This window comes from Stylophora pistillata, chromosome 3, assembly GCF_964205215.1.
Source record: "Stylophora pistillata chromosome 3, jaStyPist1.2, whole genome shotgun sequence".
In the NCBI taxonomy this organism is placed as follows: domain Eukaryota; kingdom Metazoa; phylum Cnidaria; class Anthozoa; order Scleractinia; family Pocilloporidae; genus Stylophora; species Stylophora pistillata.
The window spans coordinates 25,326,662-25,347,167 of record NC_142521.1 but is presented as its reverse complement, the minus strand read 5'-3'; the positions used below and the strand labels follow the sequence as shown (position 1 = coordinate 25,347,167).

Here is a 20,506-nt window from a genome sequence, read left to right as displayed (position 1 = left end):
CATATGTTTTGACGTTGTTTTCCAAGATTTGGTACTTTTTATCAATCCAGGTTTTTTCATTTTGTGACGCGACGCTCCGAGATGCGTCTGAAATTTTGAGCCTAAAAAGCGACATTTTGGCGGAATTCAGTTGTTATCGATCTTCTCTTAACTAAATCGATATTCAGCCAAACGAAGTATGCAGTGATTTGTTTCACTTATAGGCTAACCTAACTTGAGAATATGAGCCGAATCGATATTTTGGCTTTTGCCACCATATTTTGAAAATGTTCAATTTTCGGGCACAGTTGCTTTTAAGTGCCTACAAACGGACATTACCATAAAACAAGCCGGTGAAGGTTAGTAGGGACATTTATGTGTACAAAAAGGGTCTTGCTAACTTAAAGGATCTTTCTCTCTAGTTTTTAAGAATGTTACATCTACAACACCTAAGAGGTTACCAAGGCCCATCGATAGAAGAAGATTTTTATGAACAAACACCTTTTCACTCTAGAATCTATCACATAAAGTATGAATCGGCAAAACAAAGTTTAAGCGATCATAACAGCAACTCACACGTGCAGGTACTAAAATTATCACATCAATATTACTAAAAATACGTAAGTTTTTTTATCATGAAAGGCCGTTTTCATAAGAGGGTTACCAGGGTGAGAAAATATGCATGATATAAAAGATATCAGTTTAGGAACAAAAGAACTAACAAAAGAATAGAATCAAAGGGTCCAAATTGAGGGCGAAGTTAATTTTTATCGGGAAAGTTTGTTCTGAGTGTACACTGGTTTGAGGGGGGGCTGGATGTATTTTAAAGAGCTACGCTAAGACAGTGTGCTTTGTGCGCCGTCTTTGTTATCATCTGCTAACGCAATAGTGTTTTTCAAACCCTCGGAACGGCAGTAACCAAACATTAGCTTTTTCTAAAATATTTGTGGCAAAAATAGAAAGAGGTTTCATCCAGCTAAGCACAGCAAAACCACTAGTTTAGAAGAGGTGCACTGACGACGTTTTCTGTCCGTGGAACAGAGAAACGAAGAAAAAATAGAAGAATTTGTAAGACGGTCAAACAGCTAACGCAGCTGAAATATCAGACTCAGGAATTATATTCTGTGACACAAAAAGTGCACAAAGGCGAGAGAGTTAATTGCTAATCGACTCTTGACATTCAAACCTATTTCAAAGAAGACGGAGACCTTCCAATAGACTCGAAACAATCGCAAGCATCAAAGGTCGTGAACAAGTGCTAGCCAATGAAATAACAGGATACCAACTCGTCCTATTTATGCGGAATACAACAGGTGTATTCGGTCCTTTTCACACATAAGCTTTCCGGCTTATCCTGGTAATCTCACGTATTGGCCCACACGGGCAAATGCGCCAACTAGCATTTATAATTGATTATTAACCTCACGCACGGGAAAGATAACACAATCTCTGGTAAGTAAGCTTGTAGTTGACGTGATTTTGCACTTTCTATCCATATTTATTCTTGATGCACACCTCGCAGATACAGCTGTGTTTGGAAGGAAGTTTATACTACATAGAATGATAAATTTCTAAATGTTATCACCGAAATGTGAAATATGTTATGAAACTCACACGAATGTAACCTCTTTTTCTATTTCAAAGCAAAATCAAGGACAGTCGCTACAGACACTGTAATTGAATATGTCGACGAGCTTTGAAAAAATTAATAAAGGCTGATAGTTTCGAAAGAAACTGTTTGGGGCTGCGTCGGTGGGAGTAACGAAATAATTTGGATATATCAACAAAGTTGAAGTGGTAAATAATTGGCCACCGTAACGATTACAAAAGCTGACGTTTCGAGCGTTAGCCCTTCGTCCTTCGCTCCGACGAAGGGCTAACGCTCGAAACGTGAGCTTTTGTAATCGTTACGGTGGCCAATTATTTACCACTTCAACTTTATTGATATATCCAAATTATTTGCAAAAGTTAAATCACAGCAAGAAACTTATTTTTACTTTGAGCGAAACAGCTAAAATATTGATGTAGATGAAATCTGGTTCAACTAATAATGTTTCTGGGACGATTTCGTAACTCCTCCTTCCTCGTCAAAATAGGGACCTTAAGAAACCACGACGGCGACGCCAAGGAAGACTTCGATTAAAATATGAATTTCTACTCTTACTTAGAATTTCAAAAATGGCTGCAGCAGCTTACTGTCTCATACAGCGCCACAGCTCAACTTCAGCATGATGTGTAAAGTAGCCGTTGAGTTCCAAATGGAAATTAAAATAATTTGCCGTCGCGGTTTCGGTTCGCAGACGACGCAAATTTTGGCGATTTCACGTTGTTGTTGTGCATAACACGGCTAAGAAATGTACAAAGTTTCAAAACGCACGTGCTGAGCTATTGTTCTGCCAATTAGATCTCTTGTTTTTCCCCGTCCACGTTGCCGTCGCCGTCGTGGTTTCTTAAGGTCCCTAATACTAAATTTTCCGAAATATGTTGCCAAAAGCTGGGAAAGTTTTACAAGTTTAAAATACTTCTATGAGACGCAATCGAACGACCAAAAGTTGGGTAGTCTGGCTTTTAGAAAATCAAGTTTTGAAATATAAAAATTAGCGTTTGTCTATGTCGGCGAGAGAAGAAAAACATCGTTGAAATATCCTTACGGGCAAGCAGCAGGTGTTAGCTGGAACGAGGGAAAAATATTTGCGATTTTGATTGTAATGTTGAGATCACAGCGATGGGAATTTTTCAATTGAACAACGGGAACCCACAAAGAGGTTGTCAGTCGGAGTTTTAATTTTTTCTACGACATTCTTTGAGATTAACCAAAACTAATTTAAAATTCAACTTGACAGTGAGTTTCATTCATACACGCTTGTAACTGTCTAGGCTACATATTAGTGACGTTTCCGTCCGATCATATTTCAGAACTTCGTGCGTCTTTACTAGTAGTCTGTGTGCATGGTCTGTGTTTTTGCGTTTGCGAAGTTTATCGCGTTTATTGCGAAGTCTTTGGATTCTGCGTTTATAACTACTCAGGCGTACAAAGAGGACAATCGGTAAGCACGTACTTTTACCTTTCTTAGTTTCATTTCGTCGGCTTATTTCTAGTTAACTTGTTTTGCCGTTTGCTGTGTTTTTATCACATCCAATTGTTGTTCAGCTTTGTCCTTTCGCATCGTTTAGACTAGATATTTTACTTGAAAAATTTTGCGAGTTGTTTTCAAGTAACGGATAACTGAGTTCCAAGGCGACCTGGTTAAGCTATACACACGCCACACGCGAACTTTTTTAAGAGCAAAGAAAACTGTTTACAACAAGAAATCCTGAGGTGATCTATCTGCCGTTACTTGTCTCTTTAATGAATGAAAACTGCTCCTGTGTAAGGCAATCTGTCGAACGAAAATGGTGATAAAAGCTATATGTGCTGTCTGATGTCTCTACATCTTCATTCTGTCACATATTTTTGAAGCTTTCAAGCATATTTTTGAAGCGTTCAAGCGTATTTGTGATATTTGCGTGTGAGCCAAGAAAAGTTGACAAAAATGCAATCATCTATATCCATTCATTGAAATGTGCCTGTCTTCCTTTGAAGCCAAGAATCTTTTAATATTTTATGCTCTGAGCACACCACACTGTCTTAAGTAATGAAAGAACTACAGTTCCTGGAACACAAATCATTTTCATAGAGAAAATTAATTTCTACGTAAAATTAGCAATTTTGCTTTATGATAAAAAAAAGTTTGAAGTTTTGCTCGCAAAATAGCCTTCAATTTGTTCTCAACCAAAAACTTTTGATACCTGCCCACGAATCCTTGCGCGCAGCTTAATGATTGTGAATAGCACGGTCCAGGATTTATCAAAGAGATCGCGTCGTCTGTAGGGCTTCCTAGTTGTCAAACTAACAGCTAGTTTAAAGAGATGAAATACTTCAACACTATTATCACGCATTCTCATGGGAAACTAATGAATGCTAGATTTTAAGATATCGAGGAGGAAATCAGTCGGCACAAAGAGACATTTGTTACTATCGAAGGACGTTTTCACTGCAAATTCTCATTCAAGAGATATCATGGACGTTCTTTGTCGAAGTCGTCTTTATCATTAAACTTATCTCCACTCTGTTCGCCGCTATATTTCTTTCCCTCAGAAAAGATCGAAATTATCTGTCGGGCCGAAAAAGTTCTGACTTTATATCAGAGTGCTATGATGAATTGTAACTGACAAGAACCTCTCAAAAATATGAAACTTTCAAGAAAAACTTTCGACTGAGTTTCGGAAGCCATACAGGACTGCTTCTTTGCTTCCCGTTGCGTTTTGATTGATCTAGAAAACTCGCACTACCCTACCCCATGAAACGAAAAAAATAAACCAACCATGACTTGTTTACTTGCCTTTTCCTGCACTTCTAACGGTTCGCTTGGCTGAGGTGATTACTTTCACTTTAGCTTATTCGACGCTCAATTGAAAACTGCTCTAAGTTGGAACTTGAATTACACTTGTCGAGCGCTGTTTCTTCACAAAAATCAAGTGGCACCAGTTTTTACGTTTTATTTATACCTTATGTTTCAGATTTGCTGAACCTCAATGAGGTAATTACACCAAAGCCCCTCTTTACCTGTCTGGGAACGAGCCTTGAAATCTTCCGAAATTATTGAATCTGGGAAGACCGCAGATTTTGGAGAGCATTATTTATGAACAATCCACCTTCACTAAACTCCACCAAACCAGCCGTTCCACACGATGACTGAAATCAAGATCCTTGTAAGATATACCAAAATATCTCCTGATAAAGCCAACCCTAGGATTAACTGATCACATCATGACGTAAAGATAAAACAGACATCCGAGAAGGCAGTGCAAGGAAATGACCTCTAGAGTTACCGTGATTTCAGTAGTAATGGAACGAATAGTTTATTCAAAAGTTATATACTTCCACAGTATAACTGCCCAAACACCACTTTCATCAATAACCCACTACTAAGGAAGTTGTGATTCTGATTAACATTCTGATTTTTGCATAAGGCAATTTGTAACATCAACGGGTCTTTAGATAACTTCTCTGATATCATTTTTCCTAAAAAAAATCACGGCTTTATTCAAGCAGATGAGTCATTGTTACTACTACCTTTTTTAGTTTACACAGACTGTTGTATCAAATCAGATAGTATTCAGCAACAATTCAGTTCACTCTTTTCCATGCCTGCGACTAATTCACAGCACTCTCTTCAGCTTATGACTAATTCACACGTTTCAAACGCAATGATTTAAACAGATCAAACCGATCGGCAAAATGTAATATTATGATATCAATCATTATTTCAATTGGACTAATCATACCAACTCACATACTTATTGACTCACTCTTAAATTTAGAAACTAACTAATTGACTAACTGCACAACTAACATACTAATATATAATACTACATACTAATGTACTAACGACTAATAATACAACGAAGCAGCATCTTTCTCTGTTTTCCTACATATCATCTTTGGTAAATCTAACCGGCTTGCTAACTTTCTTACTTAACTAACACACTGGCTCACTAAGATCAGCAGTATAACTTTATCTAACATACTGATAGCTTGAACGGTGCCTGGGAAATATGTCTTTTTCTGCGCGTCCCTTCTTTATCAATTAATCTCTTATTAACAATTTACCAATTGACAAAATAACCATCTAATTTAGGTATTAACTAATTAACTTACAAATTTACTAACTTATTATCCAACCAACTAATCAACTTACCAACTAACTAACAGGATAACCAACTAACTGATTTACTAAGTGTCTCAGTAATAACCCAACTGACTAACAAACTAACTAACCAATTAACTACCAAGCTAATTAAAGGGCCAACTACCTGGCTGAGCAACTAACCTACTGACCAACTGACTATTTAACTGCTCAACTTACTAATTTGTTATGTTATTATGATGTGATAAAGACACCCGCCAATATCTTTGAACGTAACATAACGAACTAAGTTAACCCTCTCGCCCTTTTTCTCCATGAGTATGATTCGTTACCTGTCTCACCTATTACGATGGTTAGTCAATGTAATCAGTCTAAAAATAAACATTACAACAAGGTAACTATCTGATCATAACTAACTGACGTTAACCTGCTCACAAACCTATTTCTAATAAGCTGAAAGGCATTGCCGATATTCCCAATCTAATTTCCACTCTAACTCGCTCTATACTAGTCTCTTTAGATAACTCCGCTTTCTACTAACTCTCTATCCTCCACTAATTTCTCTCCTAAATCATTTCTTTGTCTAACCCAACTTTGCTAATACCTAGTTCTCTCCTTCTCGATAAAATTTTCTTTCCTTCTCTACCACAGTTTTCTCTTTGATCAATACTTTTTGAAAGTAGTTTCCAATAAAATTAATCTCAGTGATCTAACCAAGGGCAAACTTCTTTATTATTGTTCCTTATGGACGACTAAGATCCACAACAATTTCTGATGTCTCTATTGAAGCCTTAATTGAACCGAAGTGTTCGTTGATCAAGTATCAAGTATCATTAAATAGGTGGATTTCAGAATCTTCTATCATAGTTTATTCAACTCCGGAGTGGAAAGTTAGAAGCTCAGAGTCCTTTTTTTTACTTTTTCTGGTACAGTTTACTTTCGGAAAATTGAAATAAAAATTGTGAATTCTACTTTGAGAAAAGGTCAAAATAAATCCCTAAGATGCAGCGGTTTTACTCTTAATAGACTTGTTACTATATAATTAAACCTTGTATAAAGGTTTATTAAATGGTTCGCTGTATTCTATATATGATTTATTTATCTCTTTATTTCCCTAATTTACAAACAGTATACTGCTGTCAAATAGTTAATTACAGTCAAATGATTAATCAACGAATTTCTTCCTCAGAACTTTAGAACGCCTGTAGCGGCACTTTATTCTGAATATCAAGCAACGAAAACAGCAAATCGTGCTTGATTACCTTGATAATCAAGTTTAAAAATTAGAACGAGGAGAAAGACATTCCCAAGGAGAAAAAACTATTTACAATCGTCAAGGTTTACTGTTTGTTTTGGGTTTCAAAATTCTACCAAACCTTACCAAACCTTACCAAATTGACATAGAGCAAATTACTGGGCTTAAACGTTAGATACCTTCCATACAAACCGCAGATTGGACTTAAATGTATCACTAATCAGTCCTTCTGGCAACCTTTCTACAAATTGGTGATGATAAGGCAAAGTTGCGCTCCATTTCCGCAAAGAAATACCAAATACTGCTGAGTACTGATTGAAAATCAGAATTCTTTTCTTCGCTGATCCAAGATAACACAGAAACATATTTACAGTTTCAATTTGGTGGACTAACCTATCGTAAATGTTCTTAGCTACTAATTAATGCTGACTTGGAAAAATCATGCCTGATTCAGCAACTTTTAAATAATATGAGTTACACCCATCCTACGCCACGCTTTCTGGGAAATAATCCATTAATTTTCCATTTCTGTCATGGATCCTTATTCTCCGTGTTTTCTTGAGTTCAGCTATAGTTTGTTGCTAAATCCATCACAGATTACTCAGTTTTGAAACTTATCAAAATCTCCAGACCCAGTAATACATGCGCCATGATCTTACTGTGATGTGATTTACTCACAACATCCTAGAAATATAATACAGAAAGTAAGCCATGGAATTCCTTTCTTCGATCTCATCTCACTAAACTTTCATCAGAGCAGCTAATCTTTACTTCTCGGCTAAATGATGTTTCTCAGTTTACAGGTGGAGTCTGCTTTAGAATACTCAGGAAAAATTATTAAGTATTTATAAAAATTGAAGAGGGGAATCCCCAAAGCTTAAATTTTCCCACACTGTTTGTGTTATCCAAGCTTACTCAATTCAATCATTTCCCGCGTATTTACAGGCAGATTGTCTATCTAAAGTAGCTTACGGGTTAATGGAATATCAAAGCCAATCACGCTTTTATATAGTCCATATCAAAATAGTGCCAAATAAAATGTTCGCAGTGCCTCATCTCAACCATGTAAACGCATTTGAAAAAGCTCACTCAACAGGCGACGTGAACGAAAAATAACGCAATAAATCGCTAAGACAAAACGATTTCGCCGTATCTAAAAATTGTTTCCTCAGAGTTCCTCCTGATCTGGAAAGAGATAACGGTGCTGCGTAAACAGTATTGTAACGCTGTTTCCAAAATGTACCCTCCTTTTCCCCTTTTGATTGACTGTCGATGACTCTCTAGTATCGATTTCATCAGCAATGGCATTTTCGATACGTCTACAAACCTTATCTACCTTTAAACGCAGTATGGGCAGCTGAAGGGTATTAATGGTCTTCAGCTGCTCACTGATTTCATCAACGAAGGCCTTGCTTTTGAGATACTTGCTAATTTCATCAAATAATATCGCGCGACTCCCTCTTTCGGTTCTCTCTCCTTCTCTGATTATTTCTGCTTTCCTCCCGTTATCTTTATTCTCTAATAAAACGTTAGTTCCATCAGCCTTTCCAACAGTTATGTTCACAGGCTGCCCATCAGTCACCAACTGTTCAGGTTCCTCATCCTTCTCCGCAGTCTTAGCTTCAGCGAGGGCCTCGTTTAAGGTGGAAACAAAAAAGTTCATTAAAACTGTGGTAATGCTAAAAAGAAGCGAAACTGCAAAAACGTGTCCGAAAATTGGGACGCCTTCAGCCAGTTCCTTAATGGGCCGAGCCTTGACTTTGCCAAGAGTTATCTCTAGCTGAAAAGCGAAGGCCCGCCAAAAGCTCGAGTACCTGCCAATGGATGGACCGAAAACTAAAACTCCCATGTGTAAAAATGCAAGAAATATGATCGATAAGACTAGACAGAACGAGGGAAGGTCGTGCATCCAGATCCGAAGAGCACATGAGAATAACCGCGTGTAGAAATTAAAATAGGTAAGTTGTAGTAGCTTCAACGTTGTCAGGAAAGTGAGAATGGCGATGAGACTGTTTTCAACTTCTGCGCATAGGAGAGGTGTTTCAAAGTTTGTACGTGCAAATATGTTTTCATTCAGCCTAAGCACACTCATAGTCATGAGATAAGACTTCATGAAGCTTGATACAACGAGTAGAATGGATGTCGCGAAATGACCAAGATCAAGCAAGCACCAAAAAGAGCAAAAGTATCGCCACCTCCTTCTTACTACCTGAGCTATTGTTTCGCCGATCATGAAGAGAACCATGGCTGTAAAGAACACGAAGCACATCCCTTGAAAAATCTGTAGGACAGGTTCTGTGTTGTATAACGAGATGGTATCGATGCTTCTTTTAACCGTTGCCTGGCCTGTCGGGAGAAATTCGACAAAGAAAGACGAGACAGCCAAAATGTTGGTCCTCGAATTTAAAAGCGAAAACTCTAAGACGATGGCTCTTGGTTGACGATCGATCCAACTTTCTGATTGCAGTAGATTTGTTATCGCACAGGCAGTTTCTTCTTCATAGCCCAGCTCTGCTAAATACCCACCGCCACCATACCAAGCATGGCGGCCCCATTTTGAAGAAGATCCAAGTTCCTTTCCTGTTTTGTACATCCATGGAATTGGACACTGATTAAACTGGAGCGGCGAAGTTCCGGCCTTGTTAGGATAAAAAGGTTCTCTGTATTCATTTTTGCGAGAATAGGACTCCAAGCAGGTGTGTTGCCACCAGTTTGGGCATGGAACTAAGAAGAAAATTAGAACTCAGCGTTACTATTTGTCCATCTACTCAGTAATGACAAAAAGTCTAAGTAGGTATACCTTTTTTCACTCTCAGTTGACGTATTCTCACCATTCCAATCACGGTCGATGCTAGCTCACTACTTTCTTGACTTTTTGAGTAAAGATATGTGATGAACGACTCATTTATCCAGTTCCAGAATGAAGTTTCATCTTTCACCTACAAAAATGAGTACAGAAGAATGATGCAGACGAGTTCTCCAACTCAAAACAGAAGATATCATTTTCTCATGAGTAATAATTACTTTAGGTTCATGTACATGCAATGATACCGGAAGTCTTTGATGGTTATCGTTTCATAGGAGGGGAGTGCATTCCAATACTATGTCATAGTAAAATTATTGCTTAATATATTAATTTCTTCTAAACTGATTAAGGTATCTTTCATCCCTGCCAACAGAGTCTTTACTGATCTTCCTACTTAACAGCCAATAACAAGGATAAACGATGCCGAGCGTTATATCTAATTGCAGTAGATAGTTTGCCGGTAGCTGTTGGTTATAAATTTCTTAAGGGATGCATGAATTGTTGTTATTTTCAATCAACTCATTTCCTTACTTCCTCAAAACTTTCCGTGTGGTCCGCCAAAGATTTGAAGAGCAGATATCTTGAAAAGTCCCTGTTCCCGTAGGTAAGGACACCAACAACTACAAGAAAGAAAATGTAAAAGAGAGTCTGTCTTTTCATCAAGCGACGTCTAGCCATTGCCACACTCTTTCTCCTCGATGCCGACACTTCACCTGACTTTCTGGATGCTGAGCTTCGATTATGATCTGCAGTTTTCCCAGAGGACTGTTGACTGCAAGATACCTTTCTAACTCTACACTTTGAAAACATTGACGCCAGCCCAGCGAGTAGAAAGCATTTAAGGGGCTGCAAAAAAGGAGACAGAAACTGACGAAATCCACTCTTGGCCTTTTTCGCTTCCCCATATGAGACTGTACGAAACAGTCAAACCCGCCGACATGGCAGTCACTAGGCAAAGTAAGCCCCACGTCAAGTAAAGCAAGTATCGCCAAAATCGATTCTGAGGACTTGCTGAAGCCTTCCTAAACAATGTTATGATTATGTGAATCGGCAGGGTGAGAAGGATACTCTGAATGCTCGTGATAGCTTGTCGCGCTGAGAATCGTAGCGGTCCCAGGTTAATTGTTTGAGAAGGCTGGTTACCCCAGGAATAGAACATAGCATTGGCAGCCATTGTACAGAAGAGCAAACAGAGGCACGATGAGATTCTCTGAACTCTAGAGAAGCAACTCTCAGGGGTCTTGGTTATGATCGACATCCAGAGATGCCCATCGGAGAACATTTCACGCAAGTCTCTATCTGTTATGCTTCCGCGAGCGTTGGAAGGACTCCGGATACATTCATTTGATAGAGATTCATCCTCCAAGCTTAACCAAGTGTCAAATGAGAAATTCCAACTTTTGTCGGTCCCCGTATGAACAATCTTAATGTAATCCAAAAACCAAGAGGGATTATTACCAGAGTTATCATGGCTGACGTGAAGTTTGTAGATATCACCAAGGTCTTTGTCTAAAATGGCAGCGAACTTGTGCTCAGTTCCTCTTGCAAACTTCGGCTGGAACCCGGCATCGAAGTCTTGTTGGATGGTGAGGGTACTGCTCCTGCCTTCGACTCCAAAGAGTATGAAGGACACGCTAGCGGTTGTACCGGATCCTAACCAGACACCAGTCCTAACGGTCAACTCGTAACGACAATTAGCTGACTCCGATGCTCGATAGAACACTGGGGGCTCTGAATCTTGCACCTTAAAATAGAAGTTTAAAGTAAATTTAGTTGTCGTAGTGACTCACGGGATTTGGGGTGTGGTGATTTTTCTTAGTGCTGGGCCATCCGTTACCATGTAGGAAAGCAATCCTTATCTCAGAGAGGTTGTCACGAAAAATCAAACATTCAGCGGCAACAGTCAATGAATCGAATTGGCTTTTATTCTAGTATTAGGTAAGCCTATAGGTAAAACAAACCAAGACATATGTAGATTGTTGAAAAATTCTTTTGTTTTAGAAAAAATTGATGAAACTCAATTCACGCACAATTAGCTTCATTCGAAGGTCGAATTTAGCCCATTTTTTAGGAAGAGCGAAATTTCCATGAATTTAAAGCCCTCGTATGCATGGCAGCACAACAAACCCAGAAAAGTAACTCTACAAACTGTAAGTTTATCATTTCAACTTCTCATATTTCAAATATAAAACGTGTATTTCACTTAGCGACATATAAAAGTAATTTTTTGAAGCTACCCTACTTTTCACAAGACACCTAAGTAAATCCATAGAAAACTCTGTATTTTATTTGAAATTTAAATAGTGATTCCGCCTTTTCGTGGAAACATTGGGGAGACAAAAGTCTGTGGAATAAGTAATTTTTTCACTGCTTTTACAGGTAGGAACGAGGCCGCCAAAACTGGGCTAAATTCGACCTTCAAATGAAGCTAATTATGCGTGAATTGAGTATTATCAATTCTCTCGAAAACAAAAGAATTTTTCAACAAACTTCATATGTCTTGGTTTGTTTTACCTATAGAACTACGTAATACGAGAATATGAGCCAATTCGATTTTATTTACTGTTGGCGGTGATTAGTGAATTTGTCTGATTTTTAGTGACATCTCTTAAGAGCAATTGCTTAAAAAATAAAAAGTAGCACATGTTTCAAACTTGTTTTGGCGACTTATGTCTCACTACATCGTGTTTAGAGAAACATATTAGATAATTTTCCAATAAATCCTAAAGAGAATAATCGTAAAAATAGCTGCATAAAGCAACATCTTGCCAAGTTCTTTAATTGTCAAAATCGTCATTTCAATTAACCTTGGCTTTATCTTTTCGGTCTTCCCTTCTTGCGAAAACGATCGCAAACAGGTGGAGAAGAAAAGTTGCAAACAGGATCACAAGGACGAGGAACTTTCCGCTGTCATCTGGTGAACGAAGTGCTCTTAAAGTTTTGAAAAAAACTGACGCGATTTGGATGCACCAGGTAGGCTCCGCCAAATGACGTCAAGTGGTTGCAGGCACATTTCAAACCTGAATTGCCGATGACCTCCGCAACCTTTGAACGAAAGCTATAGTCAGTGTGGTTGTAAAGGCAAATTTTGCGACAGATGTGTTCCTTTCTGAATCAAAAATGCAAATACAAAGACAGTGAATTACACCAAAGTAAACTTTCTCCACGCTGTGTTGTTTGGTAACGAGACCTCTCGCGAATCGCTAGCCAGTAGTGTGGCTACGTATGAAATAAAACTTGGTTCGAGGCGCCACAAAAAAGACGGAGGGTAAGTATTGCTTTGATTTCATCATTTCATGTTCACAGTGACAGTTACAATCGCTGCAAAAACTTGTTCAAGCAATTTTGTTACTTGCATAGCTTCACTTTTCCAAACATTACTTACTGACGTGAAAAAAAGCAAAAGAAAACAAAAAAGATACCCTTCTACACCCTTTCCCAAATTAAAATATCATCAAATATGGTTTCTTACAAATAACATCGATAAAGGGAAATGAGCAAGTAAGAGTAGGAAATATCATTATAGATTGAAAATAAAGGTACATTTAGCTTAGTTTTTCATGTGATCGCAGGTAGGTCGACAGTAATAGAATCTATAGAGCGATAAACGCATTTATTATCAATCATTTTTCAAAGCGATTTATTGCTAATTCTTATTTCCTCACCCTGCATCCTGTAGTTTTCCAAGCAGATGTTTCTGTTTCCCAGAAAAGGCAACCTGACTCACTCACTTGGACACGGATATATTTTACTTCATTCACTGCACGTGGTTTTTTTTTGTGATACAGGTAGCCTTGCCTCGTCCCAGTCTGGACGACTGAGTCATTTTCCTCGTGTTTCTCTCTTTGACAATAAAAATAGCATTAACGCGGTACCTTCCGGGATTGATCGCCATAAACGATACAGCAACATTACCGTGGCAGTGTATTCGGCCTCTTTTGATCCACTTGTCCCTGACGTTTTCACATTCTGAATAATTCTGAGTTGTGGCTGAAATCAATTTCACTTTTGAGATGACCAAGTCGCTGCTTTGAGGCAAAAAGGAGACATTAACGAAGGACTGCCCATGCTGAACGGTGATGTTGTGATTTATTATCATTTTACGGTGATAGGTGGACCCTTTTGATATATTGTGAGTAGCTTTCTCGTCAAGGGGTAATATGACGGTGATTTCACGTGAGGGATCAGTCATGTTTATAATGTCTCCTTTATCGTCTCTCACTTCTAACCCTGCAACATGTGACGTCACCCTCTCACTAGTTTGGTCCCAGGTGAAAGGGTTGAATGGAGTAGTCCACATCTACAAGAGAAAGGCGCAAAAGATAAATGAATGAGCTCCACCAAGCCTCCTTCTCTATTAATACTGCCGTGGGATGAGGCTTCAAGCTTGCTAAGTCTTCTCACTCTCCCGAAGAAAAAAAGTAGATTGAAAGTTAAGGGGCAAGGTGATATTGAAGTGATAATGCACATGGTTATACCGTGGTTTTGTTTTGTGCCTATTAACTTGGATACTGTTCTTTGTCGCCTAAACGCTTAAGTGCACAACTTCTCTTGCCAGAGTCGGGTAAATAATGATAAATCAATATAATTAGCATTAGATAAGCAAATTCTATGTTTCAGTTCTCCAAATCTTTGGCTTTGCGGGTTCGCACGACTTTGGGAATGAAGTCAGTTACTGGGTCTTATTCCTTGTCCCTCCTTGACGTAACAAATCCAACGTATAAAAGTGACCTTATCTCCTACCTCCAGGAACGAAATGATTTTTCCATTTGGTTTTAGATCAGGTATTATGAATCTGCTTCCATCTGCAACAATTGTGAAATTATTCACTTCACCTCCACGAAGAGACACAACTGTTATGCTCAAATATTTTGACTGTATTGTATAATTTCCCGGCGTAGCATTTGTTAATGACAGGCGTAGTACTCGAATAATCTGATCCTTCAGGTAGAGAAGGGTCTTTGTGGCGTTTAAATTCTGAGGATGTAAGAGAAATCGTAACTTATTCTTAACCATAATACCATATGAGGTATCAAGACCTCACAGCGTTGAAATTTTTGTTTGTTAGAAATAAGCGACTGATAAACTTGACTAGCATGCAGTGTCGATGAGTTGTATTGTTCATTACAGAAAACTGTCGGCACTCTTACTGTCTTGAAATCTCTAAAAACCTAGGCATCTAAAATTTGTTTACTCACTTAATCATGTGTTTATACCATTTTTTAAAGGAACTTAATATCAAACAAACCTTGTTCGATTCCGTTCTGTTGTAGTTTAAAAAATGTGACTTTTTTGATCCAATTTTAAGTGCTTTTCCAAGGTTGAAGAGAATGTTCTCTACTAAAGCTGCGAAGCTTGAATTGAGCCTTGATTCAGATCTTCTGATATCATCACTGACATTCACAATGTTATTCAAAATGTTCGTAGTTCTTAACTGAAAAAGAAATGCGAAAAATACACTGGAAAGTTTTTAAGCCCTTACCCTGGATTTTACCGGCGAAGACTTATAACTTGCACTTATGGTGGGATATAATTCTTCAAGTCAGGCTAAATAAATATATTGAATATCACACTTAGCTCTGAGCTCATTGCTCCATATCAAACACGGAAAAATCATCAGGTGGCTTTTGATAACATACATACGTACATACAGATGTTGATTGACCACTCCCCATGGGGGCTTTTCAGGGCCAATTCCCACCCAGCAACCACCCCAGGGGAGGACATCCATCAGACAGTAATCTCGTGCATGGGAAATTAACGTCTCCTAGCCTACCCCTAACCCTGTAGGAGACGGGACCTCCGTTTATTCGTCCCTATCCGAGAAGACTAGAGTATCTAACCATTTCTCTTCCATTATGTTCCCTTAATAAAAGATATTCTATATAAAAGGCTAAAAGATTAGGAAAAAAATTATTAAAAAATGTTTAAACTAGACGTTTTCGGCTGTTTACCATCTTCATTTTATAATAATAATAATATAATATAGATCGATTTCTATAGCACATTTCCATGTAAATGCTCTAATGCGCTTTACAACACTGTGCGGGGGACTTTTCCAGACTGCCGGAGGCAGTTTACAATTAATAAAGGAGAAATTTTACAGATGAACCCGGGCCATCAGACCCGGAGTACAGCGCACTGACCACTGGACTACTCACGCCTCATCATTTTCAACCCTTATGATGGTAAACAGCCAAAAACGTTTGGTTTAAATATTTTCTAATAATTTTTTTCCTAATCTTTTAGCCTTCTGTATAGCATAATCATTTCTTGATATAGAAAGGTAGCATATTCTTCTCACTTGTTTCAAGACTTTGAGTGTTAGTCCGGCCGGGGCTCGAACCCTCGACCTCCCGCACATCAGTCCAGCGTTCTATCCATTGAGCTAACTGGGAATAACATCTATGCTTATATTGAGATTGAATAGTAATTCAGCAAATGAGCTTTAAGACTCTCTAACGCAAATTTTTGAAAACGAATTATCTCAAATTTCAAATTAGACGAAAGGTCATCGCACAGGTTTTACTAGCCAATGTGGATTGCAAACGTCAGTTTTAATATGAACTTATTTTATTATTTAGAAGGGAAATGTATGGTTGACGACGTGTTTTCCCTATTAACAGTAACTTACTATTTCAAGTTTGATAATTCATTGTACCATCTAAACAAACGAGCTAAAAGCTTAAATTAACAAAGATATTGCTAGAAAGTAAAATTACTTACGATATACAAAGTATAGGAAAACTCACCAATGCAGAAGTAGAGAGATCTTCCATTCCACCCAACAGAGTGCCAAGAAGTAAAGAAACCCTAAGGACATCCTGGGCAGTTTCCATCGTCATGTCTGATGTCAAGTTAAGCACAATCTCCTCCAGCTGTACAATCAAGACAAGTAGAGTATATGTCGCAGTGATTCTTTATTTTCTAAATGTTACCTTTGCGGCTTATTTTAATAAAAAACAAAAAAAACGTGCCTTAAGCACTAGGAGGAACTGTTTTACCCTCATTGGGAATACAGCGACCCATACCAGGACTACAACATACGTAACCAGAGACTTCAAATTCCAAAGGCACGTGGGAAATAACTCACGTGATATTACATAACACAACAACCGGAAATGAAAATAACGAAACGGAATTAAAATGGTAGCCACACCAAATTACACCGTGGGACAATTTGGAGTTTTTAATACACTAAAATCCAGCAAGAACCACCTTACTCAGGAATGTGTGAGTATGAAGTGTGATCATCTAGAGAGAGAAACTGATTTTGGTTCACTCTCTTAGGTGGGCTCGGACTTCCTCCAAGCTAGGATACCACTGGTAAGTAAAAACCAATTCTAAAAAAAAGAACGTATCAATCGGTCCGATGTTGGAGTTTGTCTTTTCCGGGAATATTAGCTGTACACGTCAGAAATCTAAGCTGAAACTAATATACCAACCTGAGGACATCTCTGAACGCTTCCATTGATTGAAAGGAAACTTTCTAGCACCAACCATGTTCCAAGAGTTTTATTTCCCTTTCCAATGTATTCATATATTTTCTCAATCCAGTCTTCGCAAGTTGACGTTGTGGATTTAACCTGAACAGCGTAAACATTTCAAATATATTCAATAGTTCAAAAACTTTCTTCAGCTGATATATGGAACGGAGTTTATTCTAATTTTAAAAAAACCTTAACCCTTTCAAAGCCATTCGACGAGGAGGCGGCGTGGCCAAGTGGTTAGGGTGCTAGAATTTTAATCCGGTGTCCCGGGTTCAAGTCCTTCACCCTGCCACTCACTGGATTTGTTCTCGGTTGCCCCGAGTTCAAATCCTCGGCTGCGCTCTGTAAATAGCCCACTGGTCTGCCTCCTACCGGTGGGGATTTTTAAGCACTTAGTTAGTCTACATTATGGCTGAAAAGCCCCTAAGAAGGAGGTTTAATTTACGTATTTATTATTATTATTTATTAATTTTATTATTAGACAGGTTCAAATTTATGTCAGCCTAGGCATCTATAATTTCGTTTCTTCGTGGTGATCTTAAAAGGCATATCACTCAAGTTGTAAAAAAAGACCCACCAACCTTTACGTTCAAACGAAACTCTCTTCTGGCTCCTGTGACTTTGATAATCACAGCCTCTATCGTAGAAATACCGCTGACTAACACCGTATGATAGCTACGGTCACTTCCTTCGTATAGTACCACGCGTAGGCCATTTGGAAGAGTGTAGCCAAACTGGTATTTTAAATCATAAAGAGGATTTCCACTAGTGCAAGTGATTTTGAAGCTCGTGTTAAGACTTTGGCCTTCATTCGGTTCTACTTTACACGACTCTGATCAAGACAATAGAAAGGGAAATACAAAACATGAATGCTTGCTGCTGTCTCTTCTCGCTGACTCAATAGCTTAATAACTTAATAGCTCAATAGCTTAATAACTTAATAGCTCAATAGCTTAATAACTTAATAGCTCAATAGCTTAATAACTTAATAGCTCAATAGCTTAATAACTTAATAGCTCAATAGCTTAATAACTTAATAGCTCAATAGCTTAATAACTTAATAGCTCAATAGCTTAATAACTTAATAGCTCAATAGCTTAATAACTTAATAGCTCAATAGCTTAATAACTTAATAGCTCAATAGCTTAATAACTTAATAGCTCAATAGCTTAATAACTTAATAGCTCAATAGCTTAATAACTTAATAGCTCAATAGCTTAATAACTTAATAGCTCAATAGCTTAATAACTTAATAGCTCAATAGCTTAATAACTTAAAAGCTCAATAGCTTAATAACTTAATAGATCAATAGCTTAATAACTTAATAGCTCAATAGCTTAATAACTTAATAGCTCAATAGCTTAATAACTTAATAGCTCAATAGCTTAATAACTTAATAGCTCAATAGCTTAATAACTTAATAGCTCAATAGCTTAATAACTTAATAGATCAATAGCTTAATAACTTAATAGCTCAATAGCTTAATAACTTAATAGCTCAATAGCTTAATAACTTAATAGCTCAATAGCTTAATAACTTAATAGCTCAATAGCTTAATAACTTAATAGCTCAATAGCTTAATAACTTAATAGCTCAATAGCTTAATAACTTAATAGCTCAATAGCTTAATAACTTAATAGCTCAATAGCTTAATAACTTAATAGCTCAATAGCTTAATAACTTAATAGCTCAATAGCTTAATAACTTAATAGCTCAATAGCTTAATAACTTAATAGCTCAATAGCTTAATAACTTAATAGCTCAATAGCTTAATAACTTAATAGCTCAATAGCTTAATAACTTAATAGCTCAATAGCTTAATAACTTACTTTAATAGCTCAAAAGGAAACATGGTAAAGAACTATAGGACCTCAATTAGAAGTTCTGTATTTTGACTCGTCTATCATCAAATATATGTATTTGTTATTTACCATACGGGAGGTCCGTATCATGCAAAAACTGTGTCCGAGGTCTTGGATACTGCTCGAGGCCTACGGCCGATGCTAGAGATTTTCTCCAAATTGACTCAACACAAAACGGATACCGCTTGCTGAAAACAGGCCGAATGGGAGAATACTGTCCACTCTCGAAACCAATCAGATCGCAAGATTTTTTAGATTGTTACCCGCTCGCGAAATCAGTCATTTTTTTTATATAACATCCCGAGTCTCAGTTCACGTTATAACTATATATTACCACCGATGTCTTTTATAATCATGTTGTTGTGGAAATGGAGCTTAAACATTCAAATTGATCAGCTGTGCCATTAAACTATGCACGGCTAGCTGGTGAGCAAAGAGCATATCTAAACATTTCTCAGCCTAAAGAACACCAGACTATTAAAATGAAAACATGCATTTAATAAAGTATAAGGTTAAAGTTATCCTCCAATCAACAGAATGATTGCTCTTTGGCATATATGCGTTCCTAATATTCCGCCTCTAACGCTTAAAGATGGCCAAACATTTTTGGCTTACTTGCATTACAGAAGTAACGCTTTTATTGCCACGAGGAAAATAATATTGCTGTGACGATAGTTTTTCGCGTGGGAAACTGAACTTTTCGCGAACGGCACAACAAAAACGTCGGGAACTAGCTTTGTAGAGCGACTCGGCACCGAGAATGGTAAGGCGACCTCTTCGAGCGAGCTTGTACGGACGTCAAGGACGAGACAATCTTTTGGTTTCACAGTAACTTTTGTTCTAGGTCAGGCGAACAACTGACATGATCTCTAGTGTACTCAAGTTGGTAATCGAGGATGTAATCGCGATGTAACCAACAAAGCTTTAAAATGTACTTACTTTAGTACTATCGAGCGCGTGGTTCCATTTGAAGCTAAACGATCTATATCGAAATACTCATATGCCGAAAATGAAAGAGCAGGTTCAATAAACTTAAGGCCATTAAAAATAGCAAACCTTGCTGAGATTCACAGCTTTGATATTGAAAATATACCAATGGTAATTACAAAAGAGCACCTTATAAAATAAAACGAAAAATACAATTGAAAGTTTCTGCTAATCTTAGCAAGGTTGGTGTTAAGTTTGATCGCATGAAAGGAAATTGAAGTTACCAGTATAAACTCAGCTGCCAACTACCATGAGAACTAATTTTGCCAGAAAGACATTTATTACCTAAAATTTCACTAGAATTGAACAAGAAAGTACCAATGGCAGCAGCACAATGAGAACAAAGTAACAATGCAAAATCTATTTCCAAAAACTACTGTGGCTTTTCTATATTTTCTTTGACCCACTGAAATGAAAGAAACTCGCATGAATTGAGA

General features: G+C 37.7%; 1 protein-coding gene and 2 long non-coding RNA genes across 5 annotated transcripts in view; 1 reads left to right on the top strand and 2 right to left on the bottom strand.

The window, feature by feature from the left end:
- LOC148735229 (polycystin-2-like) overlaps positions 1 to 12,682 on the bottom strand; it is an 80,272-nt gene extending 67,590 nt beyond the window's left edge. The window contains exons 1-4 of one of the 2 annotated variants that reach the window (XR_015999506.1): positions 12,538 to 12,682; positions 10,262 to 11,474; positions 9,725 to 9,863; positions 7,056 to 9,648 (exon numbers count right to left, since the gene is read on the bottom strand). Coding sequence is in view for 1 of the 2 variants with exons in the window: in XM_088755708.1 (XP_088611834.1) it covers positions 8,093 to 9,648; positions 9,725 to 9,863; positions 10,262 to 10,540 (1,974 nt within the window). In the remaining variant the exon portion in view is untranslated. Of the gene's footprint in view, positions 1 to 6,857; positions 9,649 to 9,724; positions 9,864 to 10,261; positions 11,475 to 12,537 lie in introns of those variants that run through there. The other variant, XM_088755708.1, reaches the window with a different exon arrangement.
- LOC148735230 (uncharacterized) lies at positions 1,253 to 6,640 on the top strand. Of its 2 annotated transcripts, none has more exons than XR_015999514.1 (2): positions 1,253 to 1,431; positions 4,540 to 6,640. It is a non-coding gene; the product is annotated as an uncharacterized LOC148735230 (long non-coding RNA). The 2 variants fall into 2 exon arrangements; XR_015999515.1 differs by lacking the exon at positions 1,253 to 1,431 and adding an exon at positions 2,716 to 3,026.
- A 3,801-nt stretch (positions 12,683 to 16,483) lies between the features above and the next one.
- On the bottom strand, positions 16,484 to 18,214 carry LOC148735228 (uncharacterized). Its single transcript, XR_015999416.1, has 3 exons — positions 17,802 to 18,214; positions 17,176 to 17,316; positions 16,484 to 16,608 (listed from the first exon to the last, which is right to left on the bottom strand). It is a non-coding gene; the product is annotated as an uncharacterized LOC148735228 (long non-coding RNA).
- Positions 18,215 to 20,506: the final 2,292 nt, after the last annotated feature.